Source organism: Zosterops lateralis, assembly GCF_965231275.1.
Source record: "Zosterops lateralis genome assembly, chromosome: 1".
Lineage (NCBI taxonomy): Eukaryota > Metazoa > Chordata > Aves > Passeriformes > Zosteropidae > Zosterops > Zosterops lateralis.
The window spans coordinates 28,564,681-28,588,692 of record NC_139762.1 but is presented as its reverse complement, the minus strand read 5'-3'; the positions used below and the strand labels follow the sequence as shown (position 1 = coordinate 28,588,692).

General features: G+C 36.6%; 1 protein-coding gene across 1 annotated transcript in view; it reads left to right on the top strand.

Annotated features, from left to right (window-relative positions):
* The window catches only part of THSD7A (thrombospondin type 1 domain containing 7A), a 282,091-nt gene that overhangs the window by 146,089 nt on the left and 111,990 nt on the right, over window positions 1-24,012 (top strand). The window contains exons 4-5 of the mRNA XM_083855180.1: window positions 6,227-7,058; window positions 22,653-22,901. Of these exons, the coding sequence (XP_083711306.1) occupies window positions 6,227-7,058; window positions 22,653-22,901 (1,081 nt within the window). The remainder of the gene's footprint in view (window positions 1-6,226; window positions 7,059-22,652; window positions 22,902-24,012) is intronic.

The window sequence follows — 24,012 nt, the reverse complement described above, 5'->3', positions numbered from 1 at the left end:
CAGTAATTTATCTAGAATTACAGCATTTTGCTGCATTACTTTTTGTCTGTGTGATAGGCAATGTGTCTATATCAGTGAGACTGTTTCCTGTTTAGACTTTCACAATTAGCTGCTGCCTATGTTATAAATACTTTGTTGCAGCAGTGCTTGTTTTTCCTTTGTGTAAAGCAAATATAGATAATACAGGTATACTGTACCAAGTTACAGACATGCTTATCATATTTTAATTCAGTCAGGCAGATCTGCAAATGATTTGGGCAAAGCTCTGAGGCTGCTGTACTCTTAGTGACCTGATGTTTATCCAGCTCTTTGACCAGCTCCACTATGAGGAGCTGCAGTTTGTATTCAGTGTCATTTTCTGAGTCCTTCAAATACTTCTTGATCTGTGTCTTTTTGACCTCTCTAGAGATTTACTGCTTAGGCTTGAACTCTGTCTTGTAATACTTGTGTCCTTCTGACTCAGCCCAGTATCACTCAGTTAACCTTTTTTGCCCTCTTCCCAACCTTTTCATGATACAAAGGAATTTGAGGTCTCCAATATTAGGAAAGGTTAGCTTGTTTCTGAACTTAGAAAAAGTAGATTTTTGCTAATCAGTTTCTCAATAGTCCCATTAAATACAATCCTCTCAAAATACTGAAAACTAAGCTGCTCATTGTCTCATGTAGTCTGAGTCTCTCTCCCTGGCATTAAACTGTTAATGCTACTTACAGGCGCCAAACCAGTAACACAAAATGGGTCAAAACCAATTCTCATGAAAAATACAGCAAAATTCACTTGAAATCAGTGCAACCCTCATTTGTTAAAAATGTGAGTAATGTCTTGCTCAGTGCTTTAAGATGTGCTTGGAGTTTTATGTCTGAGGATAGTTGGGGGATTATTTTGTCTTTCTTTGTGTTTGTATAAGGAGAAGAGCTCAAGGGATTTTCACATAGCCTTATTTGTCCTGAATCAAAATTCAAAGTAAGTTCTTTTTAAAGCAGAGATAATTTTAATACCTGAAACAAACTTTACAATATTAAATATACTATATGAAATACAATGATAGCTTACTTTGTTCTCACATGCAAAACCATCAGTGCTTTAGTGGGGGTTTAGTTTTCAGTTTTTGACTCCTTTGTGATCAGTCCCTGAAATTTCAGAACAAACTTGCAGGAATGATTAATTCACTTATGTTCCTGCTCTCTAAAAAAAATAAATGTTAATCCTTCAGAAGCTTAGGGGGAATCTTAATATTGTATTTTATAGTAATCTCTTTAGAAGACAAAGAATTACTCATGACATTTTAAACTCACTAAGACTTCAGTGACAAACCCAGAACAAAAAGAAACAAGCTTCCTATTTATTTCTGTAACTGCCATTTGTAAAACTCTGATTAAATAGAGTGGATAAACGACAGTATTTTCATGAAACAAGTTCAGTTCACTACAGGCAAAGTATGATTTGTACATCTAAGTATGTTTAGAACAAATCCAAAGAAAAGCTATTTTGCATTCACAGCAGTAGCCTTTTCCCCCAGTGTGAAATGGCTTGAGTGCACATACATCCCATTGGCAAGGCGTGTCTGGATCAGCACACAGCAGGGACAGCAGAGTGCCTGTGTAAAGACTGCTTCAGTGGGAAAGAGACAACCTAAAGAATATTCATAAAGGCCAAATTAAAATATTATATGAAGCCTTGATTAGGCTTGACAGGTTTCCTAAGGACATTCTTGTTTTTACTAGTGCTTAACATCAGCTGAAGATTTGTGAAAGGGCAGCCATCTCTCACCTCCTGCAGACTGTAAGTAATGGTGGGTGAGACTCTACACTGTGTTCTGCTCATCTGTTTCATTCTGAGCTGCATATGTGTGCTACATTAGTTTTTGTGAAATTAACTTTATACCAAAATTTCCTATTTACAAATACAGTGGTAAATGTACTACCCCTAATAATGATATAATGTAAAAATCATAGGACAGGTAACCCGTATGTGATTTTCTCATACTTCTGAGAATAACTCCAAGTTTTAAAGTGGATAAGCAATACTTTAGGATTCATTTATTTGATTTTTTTGGAAAAGTCACAAAGCCCCTTTACTCAGTTCAGAGATATTTATTTTCCTGTTTTTCTGTGACTAATTTCAAAAGACAGCCATGTCTCACCTTGAAGCTTGAAATGTTTATGGGGCCACTTAAGTTAGAAGTGAATTGTTGTAGGTTCTCAATAAGCTGGGAGACAGATGGGTAAGGAAAGAAGTTGTAAGGAAAATTGGAGAGAAACCTCTCCCTCTCTTTTTGTGACTTCCACATACAAATGCATAGCTACAACATTCCTCAGCAAGTGCTTGAGGTTGACTACAGTGACTTGTGGGTACAGAGAAATGTGAGTAATTTAACTGAAGATTTCAAAGTGCACAACTGAAAAATGACAGGAGTATTGGTTACTGTGGATGTCAGAAATTGTTTCCAAAATAAAAACAAAAAAGGTATTTCTCAGTATAATTTTGGTCAAAGCAAGTTTCTATTAATACAGCTAGAAATACATGAAATTATATTTTTTTATTCTTTAAAAGCTAAAGAAAGAAATGAAATATCAAATCTCCCTCACCCTAAATAAGATGAATTAATTAAACCGTTGAAATTGCTTGTATATTCATAGGTGTTTTGAAATTAATTCATTGCAAATTAGCTTGATACTCTTGTTCTTAATGAATGCTGAGTATGGAAGTGTTAGGGTTGAGGTCTTTTTCCTTAATGTTTTTATTTTTCTATGTATTCCATAATCTCAAAGGGAAATATAGCTAGTTGTGAAGAGTGGTACCAATTGGTTTTTTTGCTCCTCTACATATTAAAGCATGCATTAAAACCCAAATATTCATTCTTGATTCTATCGCATAGACATTAAATAAGGTTTTTTTGATTTGTGATTAAAGCTTTCCAGGTTAAAAGCCACACAAACAAGCAGTTGGTTAGAGCGTGGTGCTGATAACACCAAGGTTGTGGGCATGATCCCCAGACATACCATTCACTGAAGAGTTGGACTTGATGATCCATGGAGGTACCTTCTAACTAAGACTATCCTGTGATCCTGAGCATAGAAAAGAGAAACCATCTGAGTGAGAGGAGGGGATGGTAGGGAGTACGTGGTCAGGGCTGCAGGGCCAGAGGCATTTCTGGAGGCCAGGCAGCACGGGACAGTTTCCTGCCATTTGAAATCAGGGAAGACTTAGAGGGCAAGGGAGAGGCTGAGAGGGCAGGGAAGAATTATGTATTTGTATTTTGTTTTCTGCTTTTTTTTAAACACCTGTCCCCTGCCCCAAATTTTGCACTTTCTGTGCAAACGAAATTTGGTTTGGTCAAGTGTGGAAGCACTTTAGTTTTTTGAGGGAGCTCACTTAGGACAAAGCCTAAACAGATCCTTACCCCAAAGCTGGGGTTCCCTTTTAGACCTTGTCATAGTCATATAAAGTGTGCAGTAGAGTGGAAATTTAAGCTTTTAGTGTACTTGCAGATTTTTTCTCTAAGTGAGTTATTTTGTCTTTAAACTTAAAAATTGGCCTAATGTAGATAAGAGGGAGGGTCAGATACATCACTAAGAGCTCTGTGTCAATATGCACATGGACATAGAATTACTGAGCAATAGTCTGCTCAAAGGGTCATGTAAATGTGGTTTGTTGGTACTCACCTGTAATGATTTAATAAAATGTTTTACTACTTCACAGGACAAGCAAAATAATGCAATTTACTACATTAATCTATGTGTGCATCTCATCATTTTGTATTCAGTTCTAAAAACAACATATTTATAATCTAAATTTTTGCCCAGTTAGCAGAGTCACATAACAGAGTTTTTGTTCATATTTACATTTCCAAAGGCAGTATTTATTGCATCAAGGCTGAGATTTTTATAATTTTAAATAGTGTAAACCTGGCTTAGAATTGGGTTGAAGATAATTTGATGACAAGCATTTTTTTTAGGTATAATATAATTTTTTTGATTATTGATTGAGAAGAGATAAAATCCCAAATTGGCAAAATTTTCATCTGGGCTACAGATTAAAGACCTGATCTTTAAAAAGAGGGATTTCTTTGTCAAACAGACAAACCATACATAAAGTGTACTGACATGGCAATGTAGAAATTTGTAGTTTGCAAGGTGAAAAATTTATCTTTATTTCAATCATGGTTACTTTTTGTATCTCTGCTCTAGTTGAAGATTTTCTGCAATCTTTACTTTTTAAAAAATGGCAAGTGCTCAAAGTGGTGTTTTGAGGATATGGTATCTCTCAACTCAGTGTAAATATGCTCAAATTAAATACAACAATTATTATGTCATTTGTGAAAGACTGATTAAAGTAGCACATTCTTGCTGAAATGGAAATTGAAGTGTGTTTATATTTAATACACGTTCATTTTTCTGGATAGCTAGACAGATCTTGGCAACTATAATTCAAACTTAATTTGCAAAAAAATATGAGGGAGTTTTCATGGGCTGAATCTGCCAGCTGGTGTTGTTTTCAGCCAGCTAGTGTCCATTCTCAGGGTTTTAGAACTACAGATGAACTGTTCAGCCACAGTGTTCACTTAAAAAAGTGACAATGAGAAGCTATAGCCTGTCATCAGCCCATTCCCAAACTGGTACTGAAGTTAATGTTGGATGAGCAGATGAAAATTGTGTGGAAGCCAGTGAGAGTTTTAAAGCTCATGGGAATCAGTAATAAGATGTGGCCACATATTCCTTCCAGTCATTCATTAAGAAGGTGTTGTAAATAGTTTGTATCTGCCATAGTTCGTTTCACTTATTCCTGTGCAGTGTCAAAATTACGCTGCTAACCTGCTTTGAAAATAGTAAAGGCTCAGCCTGGCTTCTTCAACAGCTTTACTCACAGAAATAGTCTTGTACTGGGGTCATTCAGGTGAATGAGGATTGTGTGGCTTGGCCCTAATTTCTTCATAGGATGGAGCACTCTTCAGTCAGAGAAAATGTTCTCTGTGTGATCAAGTGTCTGCAGACAGACAGGTTCTCTTTGATAAATAGTTTCAGGGTTTTTTTCTGAATTGCTTATTCTTTTACTCTTACGTGCCAAGTCAATTCATGGTGCGTATGAGAGGAGATCTTAAAAAACCTGAAAAATACAGGATTTTTTAACCTCTGACTTGTGGATTTCATGCATTGAACTGGGTGATTATTACAGTTTTTAATAATGGAAAGGCAACTACATCATATTTCAAGGATATAGCCTTTTTTATATTTTTGTTGACATTTATTATAACAACATGTTGCATGTCAAATTGGAGATTTAAGAAAATGGTAGGAACAAGTTACTCCTAGATGTAAGTTATTCCTGGGGACATTCTGATTGGACAGAAGAGGAAACTTTTACAGTGAGAATAATCAGAAGTCAGAATAGTCTCCTCAGAGAAGTGATAGATTCCTCAACATCGGATGTTGTTAAAATTAGACAGGGTACTGAGCCATCTTGTCTAAACTGTTCTTTTGCCAAGAAAGTTTGAACCAGATGATCCTTGAGCTTCCTTCCAATCCACTATTCTGTGATTCAATAGCTTCTGTTATTTGGAGGGTTACCAGCCAATATGCCTGTTTTCAAGAGCTGATTCTATTCTATAACAATATCACAGATAGTGTGGAATGAGCACTTTTACACTGGATTTTAATTTTTTTTGTTATAATAAAGGAAAGACTAGAAGTGGGCTACTTGAAATCACCACTGTTTTTCAAAATGTATTGTGTAATTGTTCTCATTTTTGTATGGAATGGTGAAGGAAGAGAACACAATATTAATTGACATCAATGTTTAAGTGTAGTGCAGTAGAAATGTGAAGAAAAATGCTGAACAGTCCAGGAAAGGTTATTTGAGTGGATGACAGAGATCCAATTCATGCCTTCAAGGGAAGAACTTTGGCTCCTACCTTGGCAGTAAAAACTAAGTTGTGAACGTGATTGCTTAGTTTATAGCTCTCTAATGTGATTAATTCGTGTGTATGTCCAGGAATTATTCAATATTAAATATTCAGGTTATCTGGAATAAAAAGTGAAATATATCTGTAATTATAAAAATTATAGATACATACAGTAGATGAAGAGCAATCCAATGCTAGTATTTTCAAAGTTTAAGTTTCTCCAAGGATGAAATTCTTAGACGTGCAGGAAATATTGAGCTTGCCTTTTCAATATGGCAGAGCAATGACTTAAGTGTGCAATGTTAGCATGTTCTCTTGTTTTCCAGGTCCATGGGGGAGATGCATGGGAGATGAATGCGGTCCAGGAGGCATCCAGACACGAGCGGTGTGGTGTGCCCATGTGGAGGGCTGGACCACGCTGCCCACCAACTGCAAGCAGCCAGAGCGGCCGGACAACCAGCAGAGCTGCTTCCGAGTCTGTGACTGGCACAAGGAGCTGTACGACTGGCAGATCGGCGGCTGGAACCAGTGCCGGCCTGTCCTCTCCCGCAGCCATGAGAAGCCCCTGGAGTGCCTCAGAGGGGAGGAAGGCATCCAGACCAGGGACATCACCTGTATACAGAAGGCCAATGGGGTTCCAGCTGATGATGTCATCTGCGAGTACTTTGAGCCGAAGCCGCGGCAGGAGCAGGCGTGCCTCATCCCGTGCCGGCAGGACTGCATCGTGGCCGAGTTCTCCCCCTGGTCCGAGTGCTCCAAGACCTGCGGCAATGGGCTCCAGCACCGCACTCGGCACGTGGTGGCTCCGCCGCAGTTCGGGGGCTCAGCTTGCCCCAACCTCACCGAATTCCAGATGTGCCAGTCCAGCCCCTGCGCTGTGGAAGAAAGCCTGTACAGCCTAAACGTGGGGCCATGGAGCGCGTGCTCGGTGCCCCATTCCAGACAAATAAGGCAAGCAAGGAAACGAGGGAAGAACAAAGACAAGGAAAAAGACAGAGAAAAGGCGGTTCGAGATCCTGAGGCTCGTGAGTTAATTAAGAAGAAGAGGAATCGTAACAGACAGAATAGACAGGAGAACAAGTACTGGGACATACAAATTGGGTACCAAACAAGGCAGGTCACGTGTACTCACAGAAATGGGAAAACTGCTGCTTTGAGGTAATCACCATTTATGTTTGCATACTTTAATTTTTATTTGTTTAAAGTAAAACATAAGTGGATTCTTTTACATAAGCCCAAATCTCAAAATGGGGCTCATGCTAGTTCCACTTGAGTGTCAATCATCAAGCTCAAATATTTTCTGTGATGTGAAATATACAAACTGTGCTGGTGATCATACTAAACATAACATACATGTGCACTGTTAAGCTGTGCTAGTCCCTAGCCTCTCTTTGCTTAAATAGCTTTCACCCAAATGCTTGAAGATATATGTGAAATGTATGCTCTGTTTCTGTGGGTTCAGGCAGGTGTTTGCTCTCTAACAAGTCACGTGCTTTTGAACCAGATGATCTTACTTCTTTTAAGGCTCTGGGCACAAAGACTAACAGGAAACTGGACTGAATCAGACTTACAGTAAAAGTATAAAACAAGACAGAAGGATGCATGAGAAAGCAGCAGCTACTCATTCCAGTGTATTTTTAAAAAATAGATGAGCATGAAATATTGTTTGTCCTTCTTGATTCTTGTGGCTAAATTTCTGAGAGGGAGACTGTAAAACCTCTTTGCTTATTCCATGTACCTCCTCTTTTCTTTCTAATCTGCACCTTTATGCTGTCTGCCCTGGGTTTTTCTGATATTTATTTTTATATCTTGATTTATTATTTTACTTTTCAAGAGTTCTGTCAATCACTGATGTTTTGATAAACAGTTACACAGGCTTCTGAATGCGTTTCTAAAACTGTATTATCTTTGATTTGTTTTATCTGGCATTCTCTTGCTAGCTCATGTATTTCTTTCCTATCTCCCAGAATGGTTTTATTCAACTCAAAAATCTTCTTTCAGTCTAGTCTTCCTTTCTTTGATGTGATTCTATTTCCTGCCCTCTAGTTCAATGCCTGATTAATCAATTTTACTTCAACTGTGAAATTACTAGGATATCTTGCTGAATGAGGCTGACAGTCATTGCTGCTATGTTAGTGTTTAGGAACTTCTTTAAAAGTATTTTTCTTTAGTTTTTGTTGTGCCAGTTAAACATTCTATGACAGAACATGTAATCACTTCTGCCTTTTCCATTAGAAACCAAATAATATCTTTTTTCTTAAGCGTAGAAAACTTTTTTTTTTTTAGTATAATTCCTTTCAAGAGATGATCCAGGAGTGAAACAGGAAAATGATAAGTTTCCTGGCTTAAGGGCTTGGGTTTTCTAGTTCAAGGAGGGACATATAGGTGAAAATGTGAATGAAATGCCTATGAGTATGTACCAACTCATCACCAGGAAGAATGGAACAATCTATTTTCTCTATATATTATGGGTGTATTGGAAAAGCAATAATGGGCAAGTCACAGCAGTGCTGAATGAGACTAGGCCTCTCAATACTAGGAATAGTGAGACTGGAGAAAATTGCCTGGGCAATGTGTGGCACCTCCATATTCAAAGGTTTATAAGAAAAGGCTAAAAAAATGCATGTGTCAGTGATGACACACCTGGAAAAGCTCTTGATTAGGGAAGAAGACTGCATAGTCTTTTTGCAATCTCTTCTAGGTCTGGTTTTCTTCAGTGCTTTAAGATTTTGATGCACACTTGATAAAGGTCTTTAGAAAAATCTCAAAATCAGTAGCTCAGGCAGTCCCAGATGTTGTCTGCAGCACAATCTCATTGTTGGTATAGAACAAATTGCCTTTACTCCTTCCTTTTCTAGCCTCTAATCATGCAGCCCACACCATGCCTAGCCCAGGAACATCATTACCCTTTAAGTGCAAGGAATGATTTGTTATACATCAGTTGCTATCAAGTAGCAGTCAGGCACTCTTTTTGAACGACCCTAAGTTTTTGAAAGGTTAAGAAAATTGTTGAGTTAAAAAAAAAGGGAGGAATAAGACAGTCATGGCAAAGCTCTGATAAATGGTAAAAGAAAGTAAAAGTATAGTTGGAATACTTTACTCATCATCTTTACACTCACTCTTGAATTCACTTAGATCAGCAGTGCTGTCTTAAGTTCAGATACTTCAGTGTCTTGAGCAATTTCAGGCTGGTGCAGGGAAGTGAATGAAACCCTCTTGCCTGAGGCAAGAAAATTATACAAATGATGCAGTGGGCTTTTTTATGTCTAACGGATAAAACTTTATGTTTTAATTGCATAAAGGATTTCTATTAGTCTTCACATCAATTTTAATATAGAATTTTCTTTTCTGGTTGCATAGCGTAAACAAGAAAATTTGGTGAAATTCCTCATGTGAGAAATTCTGGTACTGATAACATCGCATTTAGAGACCAATGTATGTCACCTGTATATCCATGTGCATCATTTATGCTGCACCCTTCACTAGGCAATCAAATGCTTTATTCTGTGACTGCCATTCCGGAATCTGAAACAATGGAATTATTTTTCTGTCCAGGGTGTCAATGCAGCCAGCTCAAATGATTTTCTAATCTCTATCCTATAGTAACTGTGTTACTAAATAATATAGACAAGTAAGGTGACTGGAAAACCTGCCATTCTCGTGTGAAATGCTCTTCAGCTTAAATAGTCCATTTTCAGTGAATTTTGACTTTAGCAATCAGAAACAATCAGCCCCCTGGCAGCATGACTGAAAAAAGAATAAAAACCCTCAGGCAAGTAATATTTTTTTGCAGAGATAGCAAAATTGATATATTATAAAAAGGGTTTTAAAAAAGAACAACTTTCAGAAGGGTGCTACAGAGAAATTGTTTCTGTAAGGCTGTCAGCAAAACTTCAAAAAGGCAAAATTTTCTTGACATATCAGCACACCAGGCATGGTAAAGAGAAGTGAAACAAGAAAATCAAAGTTTAATTTATACACTTTATTGCCGAGTGAACAATAGATAGTCTCCCGTGAAGGATGAAATATTGGATTTTGTATTGCTCGTTCTGCAATCATGTATGTGTTACATGTCCTGTGTTTGCTTTATGTTTCCCTTAGTCTGAAATTCTTGTGCACTGAAAATATTTGAAAAATAGAAATGTTGAAGGAAAAAGCAAATTCAGTAATTAAAAGTGGCTTATAGAATGACTTCTCTGGATAGCTAACAAAATCTGGACTGTTAGTATAGAGGACAATACTTTATTGTCTGAAAAGTTTCCTCTGATGAAATTGGGGTTTACCAAAGAGAGCTGTTAGACAACAAACTGGCAATATAGAAAAACATAAAATGTATGTAGAAGCTAATTTTGTGTTGCAAATCTGTTTGTCCTATTACAAGTTGTGATGATTATGCCTTGTGTTAAGCCTAATAATTTTCTGTTGTAATATAGACTGTTGCTGGTGTGTCTCAAACATTTTGCCATAATTTTCTTCCTTTTTGTGGGAAAGTTCAGTGAAAATGTTTGGCTGGTTTGTACAAATTATGCAAGTCTAAGAAAAGCTCTTTTTTTTTTTTTTCTTTCCTTTTTTTTTCATTTCGTTCCTTTTTTAAAACTGTTTTTAATTTGTACAACCTTTTTCCTGAAATGCTTTTTTGGGACCCCGCTAGATTGGAAAATTTGGAGGGACTTGAGCACAGGCATTTATAAGTGTAAGAACATGGAACAGAGCTAGAGTATCTTCTTGACCTGTATGTTTCTGCACTTCAGCAAAGATTTTGAAATCCAGTGACAAAGCACATCATGTTCCCCTGAAGCAGCTGGTCCATAAGTGTGGAGACAGCCTGTCACTGCTAAGAGTCACTTAACTCAAACGACTGGAAAGGGGGCTGTGGTTAAAGCAGTTCTTCAAGGATATAGCTGCCTCTTAAAACAAAAAAATCCCAGGAATTTCTGCATTATTTCCTTTCTTTCTCTACATCATTTGGATATGTAGATATGTGGATATGTTATCTTGCTTAGTCTGAGATGAAAACATCTCTGAATGGGGGGAAGAATGGAGGAGACCCCATAGGAAATCATCCCCACCAGCTCTAGTTACAGTTCCCATAGATGGTTAATATTCTCTTGGCAGCACCCTTGTGGAAGAGACCTGTATGTGAAGATGAACATTATTAATGACCTGAATGACCTGAAGTAAGAATTCAAGAAAAAACAGTAGAATTTTATAAATATTCAGAGGTTTTATTTCTTTGTTAGAATATAACCATATGCAAGTACAACCGTGGAACAAAATGAAGGGGCAGAAAAAAATCCAAAGTTTAAGACATGGCAACCAATTATGTAGCAGTCTTAGCCCCAGTGCATTTGATCACATGATCATCTTTGATTTGTTTCACCTCTGTTCATCTGAGAAAGTAATTATTTTTTAATTATTTTCATCTTCCTCACTGATTCTGTGCATTCTTTAAATATCTAGAAAACTATATCCACATCTTGTAACATATTTCGCTCTTTTCGAAGTTTTCATAATGATCCTGTTGCAGTGCTTTACTAAATTTCCAGTTTTGGAGAGTTTGAGCTTTTATTTATTCCAGTACTGTAGTTGAGACATGAGAGATGACAGTAGGACCAAAATTATTGAATTGTCTTGCTGATGTTGGGCGTATGTAATGCTTCATATTTAATCTTACTTCACAAAGACGTGAATCTGCTTAAAGCAGAGTCACGATACTTACTACTGGCGGCTGGTATTGAGCTGAATAGCCAGAAACTAAGGAATTTGGGAATGCCCAACTGAATATTTAGACTGATGTGCGAATAATACTCAAGATATTGTCAGGAAAAATGAGAGAGAATCTTCTCTTCTAGAATGGCATTTTAGCTTGTTTTCCTTTCCAGGTCCTGAAACCTTTTAACGCAATGCTCCCCTTCCAAATCATAAAACAAATGTCTGCATTCACTTTATGGACTTTCACTCCTATAAATTATAAACTGTGTGAAGGAGGAAAATAAAAAACCAAGCCAAACCATCATAAGCCTGTTGCTTTATTTATGCCATTGATTTGGAAAGCAGACAAGTCACCCAGAGGAATATGCTGTCAGCAAACAGAAAAAAGATTCAGACGTGCAATACAGCAGCGCAGTTTGTTGAACTCTGTAATGTATTTCTAGATACATTAGAAAAAACCTTAAGAGATTCTCTGTAATTCTCTGGGCCCCTCCATGGGTCAACAGGCAGAAATGGGGATGCGTGTGAAGGTGATGGCGCAGTGGTTAAGGTGCAGTAACCTCAAGGAGATGGAGTGCAGAAAGGTGAGGGAAATACCAATGCAGAGAGAATGGGTTGTGGAGATGAAGGAGCATAAGCAACCTTTTGTTTTGTTTGTCACTGAGGACCAGATGAGAGCGTGTATGTCTGCCACTGCTTTTTATGCTACTGCCAAGGCAGCTCTTCTGCTATTTTAGAGGAAGCCTTCAAACTTACCATACTGTGAGGATTTCAAAGCCATAACTGGTTCAGAGCACCTGTAAATATCACAAATTTGGATAATGAGCTATATACAGTCATCTTGATTAATTTAATTGTAATTATTTTGGGCACATTCTGGTAACAAATGGAGAAGAGGGAAGAAGAAAGTAACCTTGGATGAAAAACCTCTTGATAACTAAAAACTACAGAGTTAATTTTCAGGTGCATTGAGATAATAAAAATGTAAATTATTATTAGAGAAACAAGAGGCAAACATGCTGCTTTCCTGTCATTTTCCACTGTGCCTTTAGAATTTCCACAGATTTTAAAGTAGAAGCATACTGTAGTTTTTCAATGAGATTTTGGTGGAGACAGTAATTTCTGTGGATATGCATAATATTATTCAATGGGTGTTCCTTTCTATTCTAAGTACCTGCTCCATCATCTTACTGAGGCTGCTGTTTTGACAGTGTCTTGTCAGTATTGCTACATGTTTGACATACCATGCCCAAATCTAGATTTAAGATGGAAATGTACACACCGTGCTGAATAATTGAAACAGCAATGAATAATCCCTTTTTCCACACCATATTTTAACTCCTTTCATGCAGTGAACTGTTGTTCTGTCATCCAGATGTATGACATTCATATATTTCTGTGCAAAGCATCAAGATTGGGTGCCCTTTGTCGTACATTGTTTTTATTCAAATACATGCAATTGTCTTCCTTAGCAAAATATAATAGGCTATAATGTAATGAGGGTTGTACTCCATGTTCTGATAATCTCTTGTGGCAATAAATCCTATGAATGAATAAATGATTTCCTTGAATGAATGCAGTGTTGAATTTTCAGCCTCAATCCAGTAAGAGATTATGTTGCACAGTGATAAATTGAATTAGGCACTGAGATCTTTAATGAAGATTCTCCTACACTGTACTTTTATGCATCATTTCTGTCTCATTGTCAGTTAATGTTAATTGACCTCAGTGTGACCAAATAAATAAATGTTAATCAAGGAATATTTTTCTAAATTTTGGATTTTCTATATTGGTATTATATAATAATTTGTAAAGAGTCCCATAGGTAACAAACTAGAATGTATTACTTTTTAAATTCTGTGGTTTGGTCTTGTTTTGATTTTTGAGAAAACTGCTAAGCATAGTCTGGGACTTAGAGTATGCCCTTGTTTTCTCAATCAGCTTAATAAAGTTATGGTATGGGAGCGGGTGAGATGAGCATTCTCCTGGGACATATTGTCCCTCAAGATGGAAGTACACAGGACTCACACACAGAAGTCAAAACTCCCCAGAACAACAGAGTTGGCTATTTCAGTCCCTACCTTTCAGCAGTCTCACTGGAAATAAAATGTGTGGCTCACTTCCTAATACTGACCATTTTTCCAAATTCTGGACAATGTGATGGAGCCAGTGATACTGCCAAATCTAAACATCAATATAGGGACCAAATCTAAACTAATGCCTGAAACACAACTAAGAGTAGTTATATAATTTTCATTAATATATTTCTTTATATCTTAACGTCAATATTGAATATTTTTATTCACAATGTTTGGCTTTTTTTTTTTTTTCTTTGCTGATCCTGTTAATCTGTTATTTAAAGCTGATATTTCAGGTCAAAACAAATTCTGATTAATGCTGTGTAATGAAAATTCCTACTGACAAAGGGAAGTTCCTCCCTAAAGCTTTAATAAGTCATCTCTGTAAATTCTTGCCAAATAACCTGCTCTGCCAATTTCAAAATTATCTGTAGCACGAGATGTGCATGCATGTCACTGTATCACTGGACTGTGAAAGGTAGCAATCTCACTGAACACTTTTGCTTTCTTGTCTCCTCAGACACTCATGGTGTCTGCAACAGCCCCACAGCAGCTGTTGTTGACACTTGTTTGGATATAGTAGCACCCCTTCTTGCTTTGCCTGTATTAGCCAATGTATTTTCTTTTGACACAGTAGTTGGATTGTAATCTCTATCTTCTTCTGTAGTGTGGAAAGCCTGAGTGGTTTTGTTTATTTCAAAATTGTTTGGCAGAATTAGTTAAACTTGTGAAAGGATCATGGGAAAGTAGTCTTGTGAAAAACACTTAGGTGGACAGTATTGGAATTGTAAATAAATAGAAGTGGACTCATTGTTTGTGTGATTATAATGGCCCATTATACTGGGAGGTACTAACAGTTTCTCAGAACAATGTACAAGATGACCAATACTACTCAGTGCAGCTGTATGGAAAATGAATGAGGACTATGTAATTTTCTACTAGGAAAAATTACAGGCACTGTATTTTCACTGACTTCCTTAAAGAAACAGGTTGTTTCCAACCATAAACAACCTCTCAAGGATGGCTAGACTTTACAAATGACATTTTGTATCTTCAGGGTAGTTTATGGGGATTATCTAAGGTCTGGATTTAAATCACTCTATTCCTGCTGTCTAGTACCTGCGCATTAAATAGACTTTTTTTAAAAAATTTATTTTATTTATGAGAAAACACCCTTTTTTTCTTTAGCCAAGTATTTATCGCAGTCTATGTCAAAATCCAGCAATACCTGTAGTCCAAGAATGGCATAGAGTTAATTTGATTATTTTACTTCAGAGGTTAATGCATCCAAAAAGCTGTATGAACTCTGAGGAGAGCACTGCTTGGAAAATAAATAGCTTTCTGCAGCACATCAGGACATTATGCTTGATTCTTGTACCTGTAACTCCAAAATCCCTCTTACTCATACTGAGTATCTCTTAAGGTTCCCTGGTAGTCAAATAAAGAGCAAGGAGAAGATGCTCCATATGCAGTATTAAGTTCTGGATTTAATTCCAGATAACACAAAGGATTAATATTCAGCATAAATACTGCTGTGTTCCCTCCGGCTTCCTCCCCATGAGTGTGATCATTCAAAGTTGCAGTGGAAAATTGCACACATGAGTCCTTATATTTCAGAGGTTGATTTGACCTTCTGACCTAACCAGATTATTTCTGCCAGATAGTTCTCTTAAAGGTGTGAGCATCTGGGCTGTGGGTCTGCCCATGGGTCATCAGATTTTCCAGAAGTTTAAGTCTGATCTTTTTAGGTTGTGATGCTAACGATTGGTGTGGTACAGATTTTACCCCTTCCTTCACTGTGAGGTTACAGTTATGAGAAGCAGATGTGTCTTTGGAAACTGTTCCTTATAGTCTCTAGTCTTGTAGCAATTTACTGAGATTTAAGAAAAATTTAAGCAAACTGCTGATATTCCCTCCACTGGGAAAAGTAAAATATGGTTATACTCAGCTCCTGCTTTAAATTCTCTTTTTTGCCTTGAGGATTCTTTGGGAGTTGGGCCAATGTTCACACATGCCTGTAAGCTGTCTTGCAAGTATACTGCCCAGCCTTGTGGCTTGTTGTAGTGTGATTTACAATCACTATTTTCAAACACAAATTTACTTTCTGACTCTTTCCCAAAAGATTCCTCTAGTTTTAATTTGCCTTTCAGTCAAAAATGGCAGCCTTTTACAAGCCTTCTTCTGTGTATTTGTGTATGTGTGTAATTTTGGTTTTCAAGTGCTGAACTAACATGTAGTTTTGGCCTTCTGTAAGTAGTTATTGTTCCAAGCCTATCTGCAGCAAATTTGTTTGGTGAAATGGGCTTGTATGTCAGCAGTTCTCATCTTGTGGCTGGTGGTAAAGGTTGGAAACCACTTTCTAATGGTATTCAATGAAGTAATATTTCATGAGGTCACCAAGAATTCAAGAGAAAATCTCATGATTTGTGATGATGTAGCTAATTGTGGGAGATGCCTGATGGTATGCAGGACTTTGCAGCTAGGAAATGGTTAATTTAGTCTGTCTGAGGGAGCTTGCTGTGGGCTTTTTTTTTTTTTTTTTTTTTTTTTTTTAATCTTCCAGGTAGTCCTTGCTCTTCTTCCTTTTTATTTAGATGAAGCTTTTTAAAAACCTTTTAAAGCATTTTGGAATTCCTTAGAATGTTGATTGTCCTTTGATCTGAAACCTTCAGAAGCAGCTACCTTTTTCTGCTGAACTGCTGAACCTCCTCTTATGATATTCAGAATGTGTTTCTTCCAGGCAGATAGCCTAATTTTTGACTGCATGTTCTTCAGCCCTCTAAAGTTTTTAATTCATTCATTCACTCAGTCTTGTTTGTTCAAAACATAATTGGATTATGTTGTTGGGGTTTTGCTTTGGAGAATTTAAGCAGAATTGCAAAAAGAGTAATGAAGTTCCTTCCCAAAAGGTGGGAAGATAAAACAGGTTCTGACTCCACAGGCCTTCCTGATCTTGAAGGGCATGTGGTATATCATCACTATAACACTATTTAGTATGAGAGAGTCAAGAGGAAGAAGAATGTAATTTTTCCCTAGGTTTTGTGTGTGGTGTCTGACAATATAGATGTGTGTTGAGTGTCTCTAGTTAATGCCAGCTGTGCTGAACTCTCTGATATGGGGGTGTCTGCTTTCCACACCAGTGGCAAGTGTAGGTCAGTTGTGCCAGGACTGGAGCAACAGGGCAGATCTGTAGGTACACCTACAAAGAAATCTAGAGTGACAGGAGCCAAGATCCCATGGATATAATCAACTACTACATCAAATAGTCAACCAGCATTAAAAAATAACATTTTTCAATTTTAAAAAATGAAGAAAATTAAGTCAAAGCCCTGTCTTTTGTTCCTCCTGAGTGCCAAGAGTTTATGTTGGCATCAATCTCCTAAACAGTAGCCATGTTATTCATCTCAGAATAATAGAAATCTGGATGCGATCAAATGGAAAATCAGCTAGAGAAAGCAAATCTATCAGATTTCTGGGAGAATGAGTATAGTGAATGAAGTAAGGAATAGTAACTGAAAATTTTATTAATGAAAATCAAAGCTGAATGTGGATAATGGGAAAACCAAAGTTGAATGTTGATAATGGTGAAGGAATAGAGGCAAAATAATGCAGACAAAAGTTATTGAAAAGACTATTTAGCTTGCATTAACCTTGCCAGTTGGGCTCCATTACTTTACATTATAGTCAAAAACAATAAATAGCAGTTCTTGTTAAATATCAGTACTGAGTGAATAAATTGAATTTATTGTAAAGGACATGTTCTTCACTGTTCGATTTTAGCTTTAAATTACAAACCTTACGTTGTTGCTCCATTACATTTGAGCATGAAAAGCACTGTATCAGGAAAAGCACAAAATCGAACTTCACAACAGTGTCTCATTAAAACCTTGTGTTTGTGATTTCTATTTCCATTGACTTATAGATTGTCAAGATAAAGTAACGTACAGATATTTTAGGAATGTCCTCTGCATGAATATTGAACAGTCCTCAAATCCAGACCAGTTTTCATCTCAAAGTTGCACATAGAGTAGAAAGAATGTGTAGTTGCAGGATATAACTGTGTTGAAATAAAACAAGCCCAAGTGAAAGAGGACTCTTGGACCTTACAAATAGACAGTCAAGGAAAGATCTTACAGAAGTGTCTAAGCTCAAAAATGCCACAGAGAAAGCAAATACAGTTATGCAAGGCCTGAAATCAGAAAATGAAATTAACGAAGCACTTTTAATACAAAAATAACTACAGTCATTGGTCAGTAAAATAGGTGTGTAATGCATTGTTTCTAAGATGACATACATACAAAATCTTACTTAGTTTTAGGATGAATTTATATTAGTTCATGGAGGTGAACACTATAAACTCTTCAGAGCAAAGATTCAGCTTGTGTTCCAGAGGTCTGTAAGCCATAGTTTGCTGGAAAACCAGAGTGCATCTTGGGATAGTGTGACTGAGTACTTGCTGTCTTTCTGGTTTTGCCCTCTATTTACTACTGCCAAGACACATTTATGACTGCACGGATTATTAGTTAGTTAATAATCAGAACCTCCCAGCCATTCTGATGCTGCTCTTCATATTTTCTCATTAATTCTTCTTTTTAATTACTAGTCCAGTCCGATATGGAGGGGACACCAACAAAAACAGAAAATCTCTTAGTTGTACAAGTTATGTATGGAATATGCTCATGCAGCAAAGAGTTCTGCTGCCTAGTTTAAAACCTATTTATTTTTTGTATTCATCTTGCATGAATTTAGAGATCAGTCCTAATGTCATGCATTACCAGGCATTTGGCTTCATGAATGCAGTATTCACAACTTTATCTATTGCAAAAATTCATCAGAAAATTCCATTTCTTGTCTAGTTGAATATATAGAGGAGGAAATTCCAGTGGTCTCTTCCATGACTTTTCAACACAACTTAAAAGACAACTTTTGAGACTGAGATTATAAACACTCAGACAGGTCATTGGCATATAAAGTCAAGTTTTCCTGATTTTTAAAGTTGTAAAAGTATTTTTCATTCTCTAATAGATCTTTAGGATATCTCAGAAAGATTTTTTTTTTCTCTTGACTAATCTAATTTTTTCACATCTTTTAAAGCTTATTTTTTGACTGAAGAGAGTTCTTTCAACTGCACAACTTGCTCATTTGTACACAGGTATTGTGGTGTAGTTTGCTCCAGGCTTATGTGTCAACCTTTGTTCTCCCCATGTCTTTAGTCTTAATTATCCCATAAATTACTTTGAAATCCCTCGGTGTAACCTTCCTATCTTTAATTCTTAAGTGATATTTAGTTTTTATTTATTGCTGTAGAAGCACAAATGAGGCTGCAGGACGTGAGTAGAGACAAATTCTTGAGGAACGTGAGTAGACACAAATACTTGACCATATGTCTTCAGAAGAGGTTGAGCAGTAATTACATTCTGTAGGCTGTCCTTTGAACCAGCATTGCCTTTTTCTTTACTTCTTTTGTCTAATCTATGTCTTTGAGGTCAAGAATAGGTTTATAGTTGATGTAATAGCAATAGGGACCATTCATCTCCTGTGCTGTTTTGTTTTGTCTGGGATTACTTTCTTTTTCCATCCTGTCATTTAAGTGCTTTTATACCTTAAGCTTCATTTCCCCACTATATCTAACTGTTGTCTGAAATGGTACTCTCTCAGACCACAGTCTTAGTTCAATTTTTGTAATTTCTTCTTCTCTGCCAAAAAACTTGAGGCATTGTCCTTTGAATATATTCACTGGATTGAGAGCAAGATGCTGCAGACTCTACATGCTATCCCTGTGCTGCTGCTTCTTGTATCCAGTCTGCTCTGTTGACTTCTGACAGCATTTTTATGTATCTCCTGCTTTTCTTTGAGCTTTCCAAGCAATTGTCTGGACACAACTGTATGGGTTGATAGTGAGGACTTATTTGTGTTCTCCCTGTGCTTCGCAAATGGTTAATTTTGCATATAATGTGTACTTAGACATTGTCACAGGCATGGAGATGTTTGGTGCAGAGCTTCTAGTGAGTTGGGTGATATTATAAAATGAATGTTAATTAGTTTTTATTATTATTATTTTCTGCTGTGTTACTTGTCCATTTACCTTTTCTCCTGTGGGAAGATTCACCCCAAGTCTGCATGTCTAAACAAGACACACAAGTCCATCAAAAAGTGCAGAGAGCTTTACATGAAAGTAAGCTTTGTTTTCAGTTACCTGTGGAGATCAAATCTGTAGCATTAGGTACCAAACACAGAAGAAACTATTTTGTTTAACAAACACATTCCCAGGTTTTGATTTAGAATCATAGAATCAATCTAGTTGTTTCTTTTGGTAAAATAAAATTTGATGTATGTAATTTTTCCCTTCCTTACTTGGTTAGAGTACAACACATATTCTTCTGCTGCCTGCAATATGAAGGAAAACGCTTGGTAGTGGCCATTTCTAGTTAGCTCTCACTGTTTCTCTAACTTGCTCAAGAAAACCAAGTGTTAAAAGAACAAACAGCAGCTAATTTGCTTGTGTGACTCTTCTTTTTCTAATTGCAATTATCTCTGCCCTCTCATAAAATAATATGACAGTATGCATAACAGAAAAGAGGTTGTGTAGTGATGACTTACAGTATCAGTTTCTTATTGGTGTTTATATAGCAAACAAGTGCAAGTGGTGCAAGATTTTAATAAGCAAGTAAGGAAATAAATAGATAACTCACTTTACCTCTTTCTCGTCTCCCTAGTGATATTTATGTTCTGGTTACAAGAGCTTAAGAACATCCTAGTTTATTTAATTTTAAATTATTTTAATTTACAAGTTAGTACTTGAGGTGAGGCTTCCTTTAATTCTATTGTTTTATTTTTGTTAAGGATCATAAATAAACAATGGAGTTAGTAACATGGTACAATTCTGTTTGGGTCTTCTTCATGCCCACATATGGAAACATTAGCCTTTCTCATGTAGCACTTCTCCCAGATAAGTTTTGAAACAGATGCAAAGCCCATGGACTGTTACATATCATTAGTTCACCTCTTACCTTCTCACCAAAGCTACTTTGTGGTGGAGATTTTGTGTATGTTCCCTGGCAATAAGCATCTGTAATTAAACTCAGCCCCAGTCACAGTGCATGTGAAGAGGTTTACTCTGCCCACAGAGATGTCACACTGGATGGGAGGATACTTCATCTGTTCTACAAAACAATTTACAAATACTTCCCATGTTAGAAACTATAAGAAATGTATCTTTTCTCCAGTATTTAAAATGTATCTTTGAGGGATCAGGAGGTCTATATGTTTTGTCAAAAGTACAGAAACTGATCTATGGATTTTGACAGTACCATAGTCCTGTGCTAGATGGGGCTACAGGTAGGTGAAAAAGCTCATTATTAAAGAACAATTTTCTAAAAAACTCTGAGTGTCTTTCTCCACAAACAGGATGTACTTTTTGTCCTAAAGGAGAATAAAAGTTGACTATCATGTGTTAGGGTTTCCCCATCACCACTACCTTTGGCATAATAAGAAAATTAGAAAACTCCTACCGAGTAATCCCATATAGTCTGTCAAGCCCAGCAATGTATCCATCTTGTTGTCTCCAGTGGTAGAGGGAGATTCAATTTAAATACCAAAAATACGACCGCTGGCTATCTTTTGCAGTCCATTCATTGTGTATTTCTCTAATAATCAAAGTAAATGTGTTAGGGATGATGGCTCTCAGATTTGTCACACTCTTTTTGGACATGCTGACAGTCTCCATAACCAGGATCTTCTGCTAGCAAGGTGTAGAATTGGTTTGTTTCTAGTGCATATAATGTTTTCGTTTATTGTGTTTTTAAATCTCTCAGTTTCATTCAGTACCCCTAGTTCTATTACAAATTTTTTTAAAATAGAGGTTCAAAATAATGTTGGATATATGGGTAGGGCCAAATTTTGTATAGCAGTGAAATCCTTGAAATTAATTTTTATGTGTTATTTTGTGTTCTTTTAAAGGGAAAAAACCCAAGCCTTTGTTATGTAATTTATAGGACTAGTATTGATCAGAGCATTTCTTTGTGCTACTTGCAGTACCAGTAAATATTTTTCCTCTCTATTTAACTCTTTCAGAAGCCAGATTTTTATTCCAACACAGATATGATAAAAAAAATCTATGTTGTAATTGTAATTAAGAAGATGAAAGTTATGTTCGATTTAACTGTAGTTTACCTTCCCTATATCTCATTTTTCTACTGTGAATCAAACTTCAAAATAGAAATGTTAGGTTTTACTTAGATTATAAAATTTAAAATGAAGAGTGATTTGGAGAAAATCTTGCTGACAACCTATGTAATACCTGAATGAAGCAATCAGATGGAAAATGGAAATTAAATTATTGCCTTCATAAGAAACAGGGAATAAGTACTATGGGTAGGAGGGAAGACTTCACTTTAGATTAGAGATCATTCTCTGTTTGGACCACGAGGCATCACTGTGGCAATATACCAACTATTAACAAAGTAAGTTATTAGTGACCAAGCATTCAATAGGTTCTCCATTGTGTTTTTAAACCATTTGTAGTCTGGAAATTAGGAGAAGATGACATTGAATATTTTGTTCTCTGCAAAAACACTTTTAGTCATTTTGGGTTTTGACTCTCCCTTACTTGGAACATAGTTCAAAGAGAAAAAAAGAGTATACCTAAAGATAAAAGATAAGGCTTGAAAAACATACGTATTTCCTCTGTTGTACTTCTGTACGTGTAGAAAGACTTAGATTTTAATTTTATTCAGAGATATGGCAATAATTCTTTTCTATAGAAAATCTTGTCTGGGTTGAGTCACTTTCGGCAAAAGCCCTTTTGACCGACTTTTCAGAATCAAATAAATGTGGAGTAAGACTTAACAGCTTTAAAAATATTTACTGACTTTCATGTAACCATTGGCATTGCTTCTGCTGTAGGAGTTCATGCCTGCCTGTGGATATGCGTGCTAAAAACTGTAATGCTCTCTTATTACAGCTTCTGCAAACAGGAAAAGCTGCCCATCACGTTTCAGTCCTGTGTGATCACGAAGGAGTGCCAGGTGTCAGAGTGGTCAGAATGGACCCCCTGCTCCAAAACCTGCTTTGACATGACAACCCCTAAAGGGAATCGTACAAGATCACGGACCATTAAGCAGCTCCCTGTTGGCAGTGAAAGCGAATGCCCACAATTAGAAGAAGCAGAGCAGTGTGTTTCTCAAGGAGACGGCGTAGCACCCTGCATTACGTAAGTTGGTTCATTTCGGTTCTCTGTTGCTAAAATGAGCAATTTCAATTAAGCGTACAGGGCTGGTAATGGAATATCAACCAAACCATTATTAAAGAAATAATAGGTAGGACTTTTACCTCTTTTCTTTATACTTGTAGATTCAATGTTCTTGAAAGCCCAAAGTCTGCAAATAGCTCCTGTTGTAATATAACCAGTTCCTTCTCTAAATACAGGAATAATAATAATAAGTATATTTGCTTTTCATTCATTTTTAAAAGGCAGTATTTCCATATATGCAGATTCAGGCAAGATGAAAATAAATTAATTGAATTGATTTATCAGTAATCTTTTCCCTACATAGCATTTCTACCAAAATCATTGTTTTCTGAATTTCTTGTCTGATTGCGGACTAAACACAGGAAAGGGGTAATAAACACCTGGTTAGCTAACAGACTATTTTTGTGAGTCTTGTATTCAGCACAACAAAGGCATTACTGGGGGAGAAGTGGGAGAGGCTAACAGTGAGAGTAAATAAATTTTAGGAGAAATGACAGCAAGCACTTTACGATTCAAGAGATTGCTGTAAACCTTATCTAATCAAAATTAATAATAAAGTCCCAACTGTGTTTTTCATTATCAAACTAAGAATGGGGTCTGGAGAAATGTCACTTGATGCATCTTTGACTGTGGTATATATTTTTCATTTAAAAGTTGAAATATCATTGTTCTTTATCTCCAGCTGCATTAGGAAGCACTTTGCTTTACTTAGCCTTAAAGCACTTGTTAGGTAGGGAATTCTGTGGTGTTTCTTGCAGTTCATAATCCCGATTGGGGTTTTACTAAGTCAAAGATCTTCTTTGCTGCATATTCACTGATTAGGAAGCTTCCAGCTTCTCATCATCCATCAGTACCCAGCAGGGATGCTTCAGTTCACTGCAGAATGATCTTCCTTTTAACTGGGCGAAAATAACTCCCTGAAAAGTTTTTCTGTAGTCATTATAAAAAGTACAATTATAGTTTCACCTTGATATCAAGAAGAAACTTTCGTGCCTCCTACCAAAGATAAAAACAGACTTTTGGGTTATTTTTGGGTGGTGGTGGGGGTGGTGAGGCTTTTCCCTCATTTTCC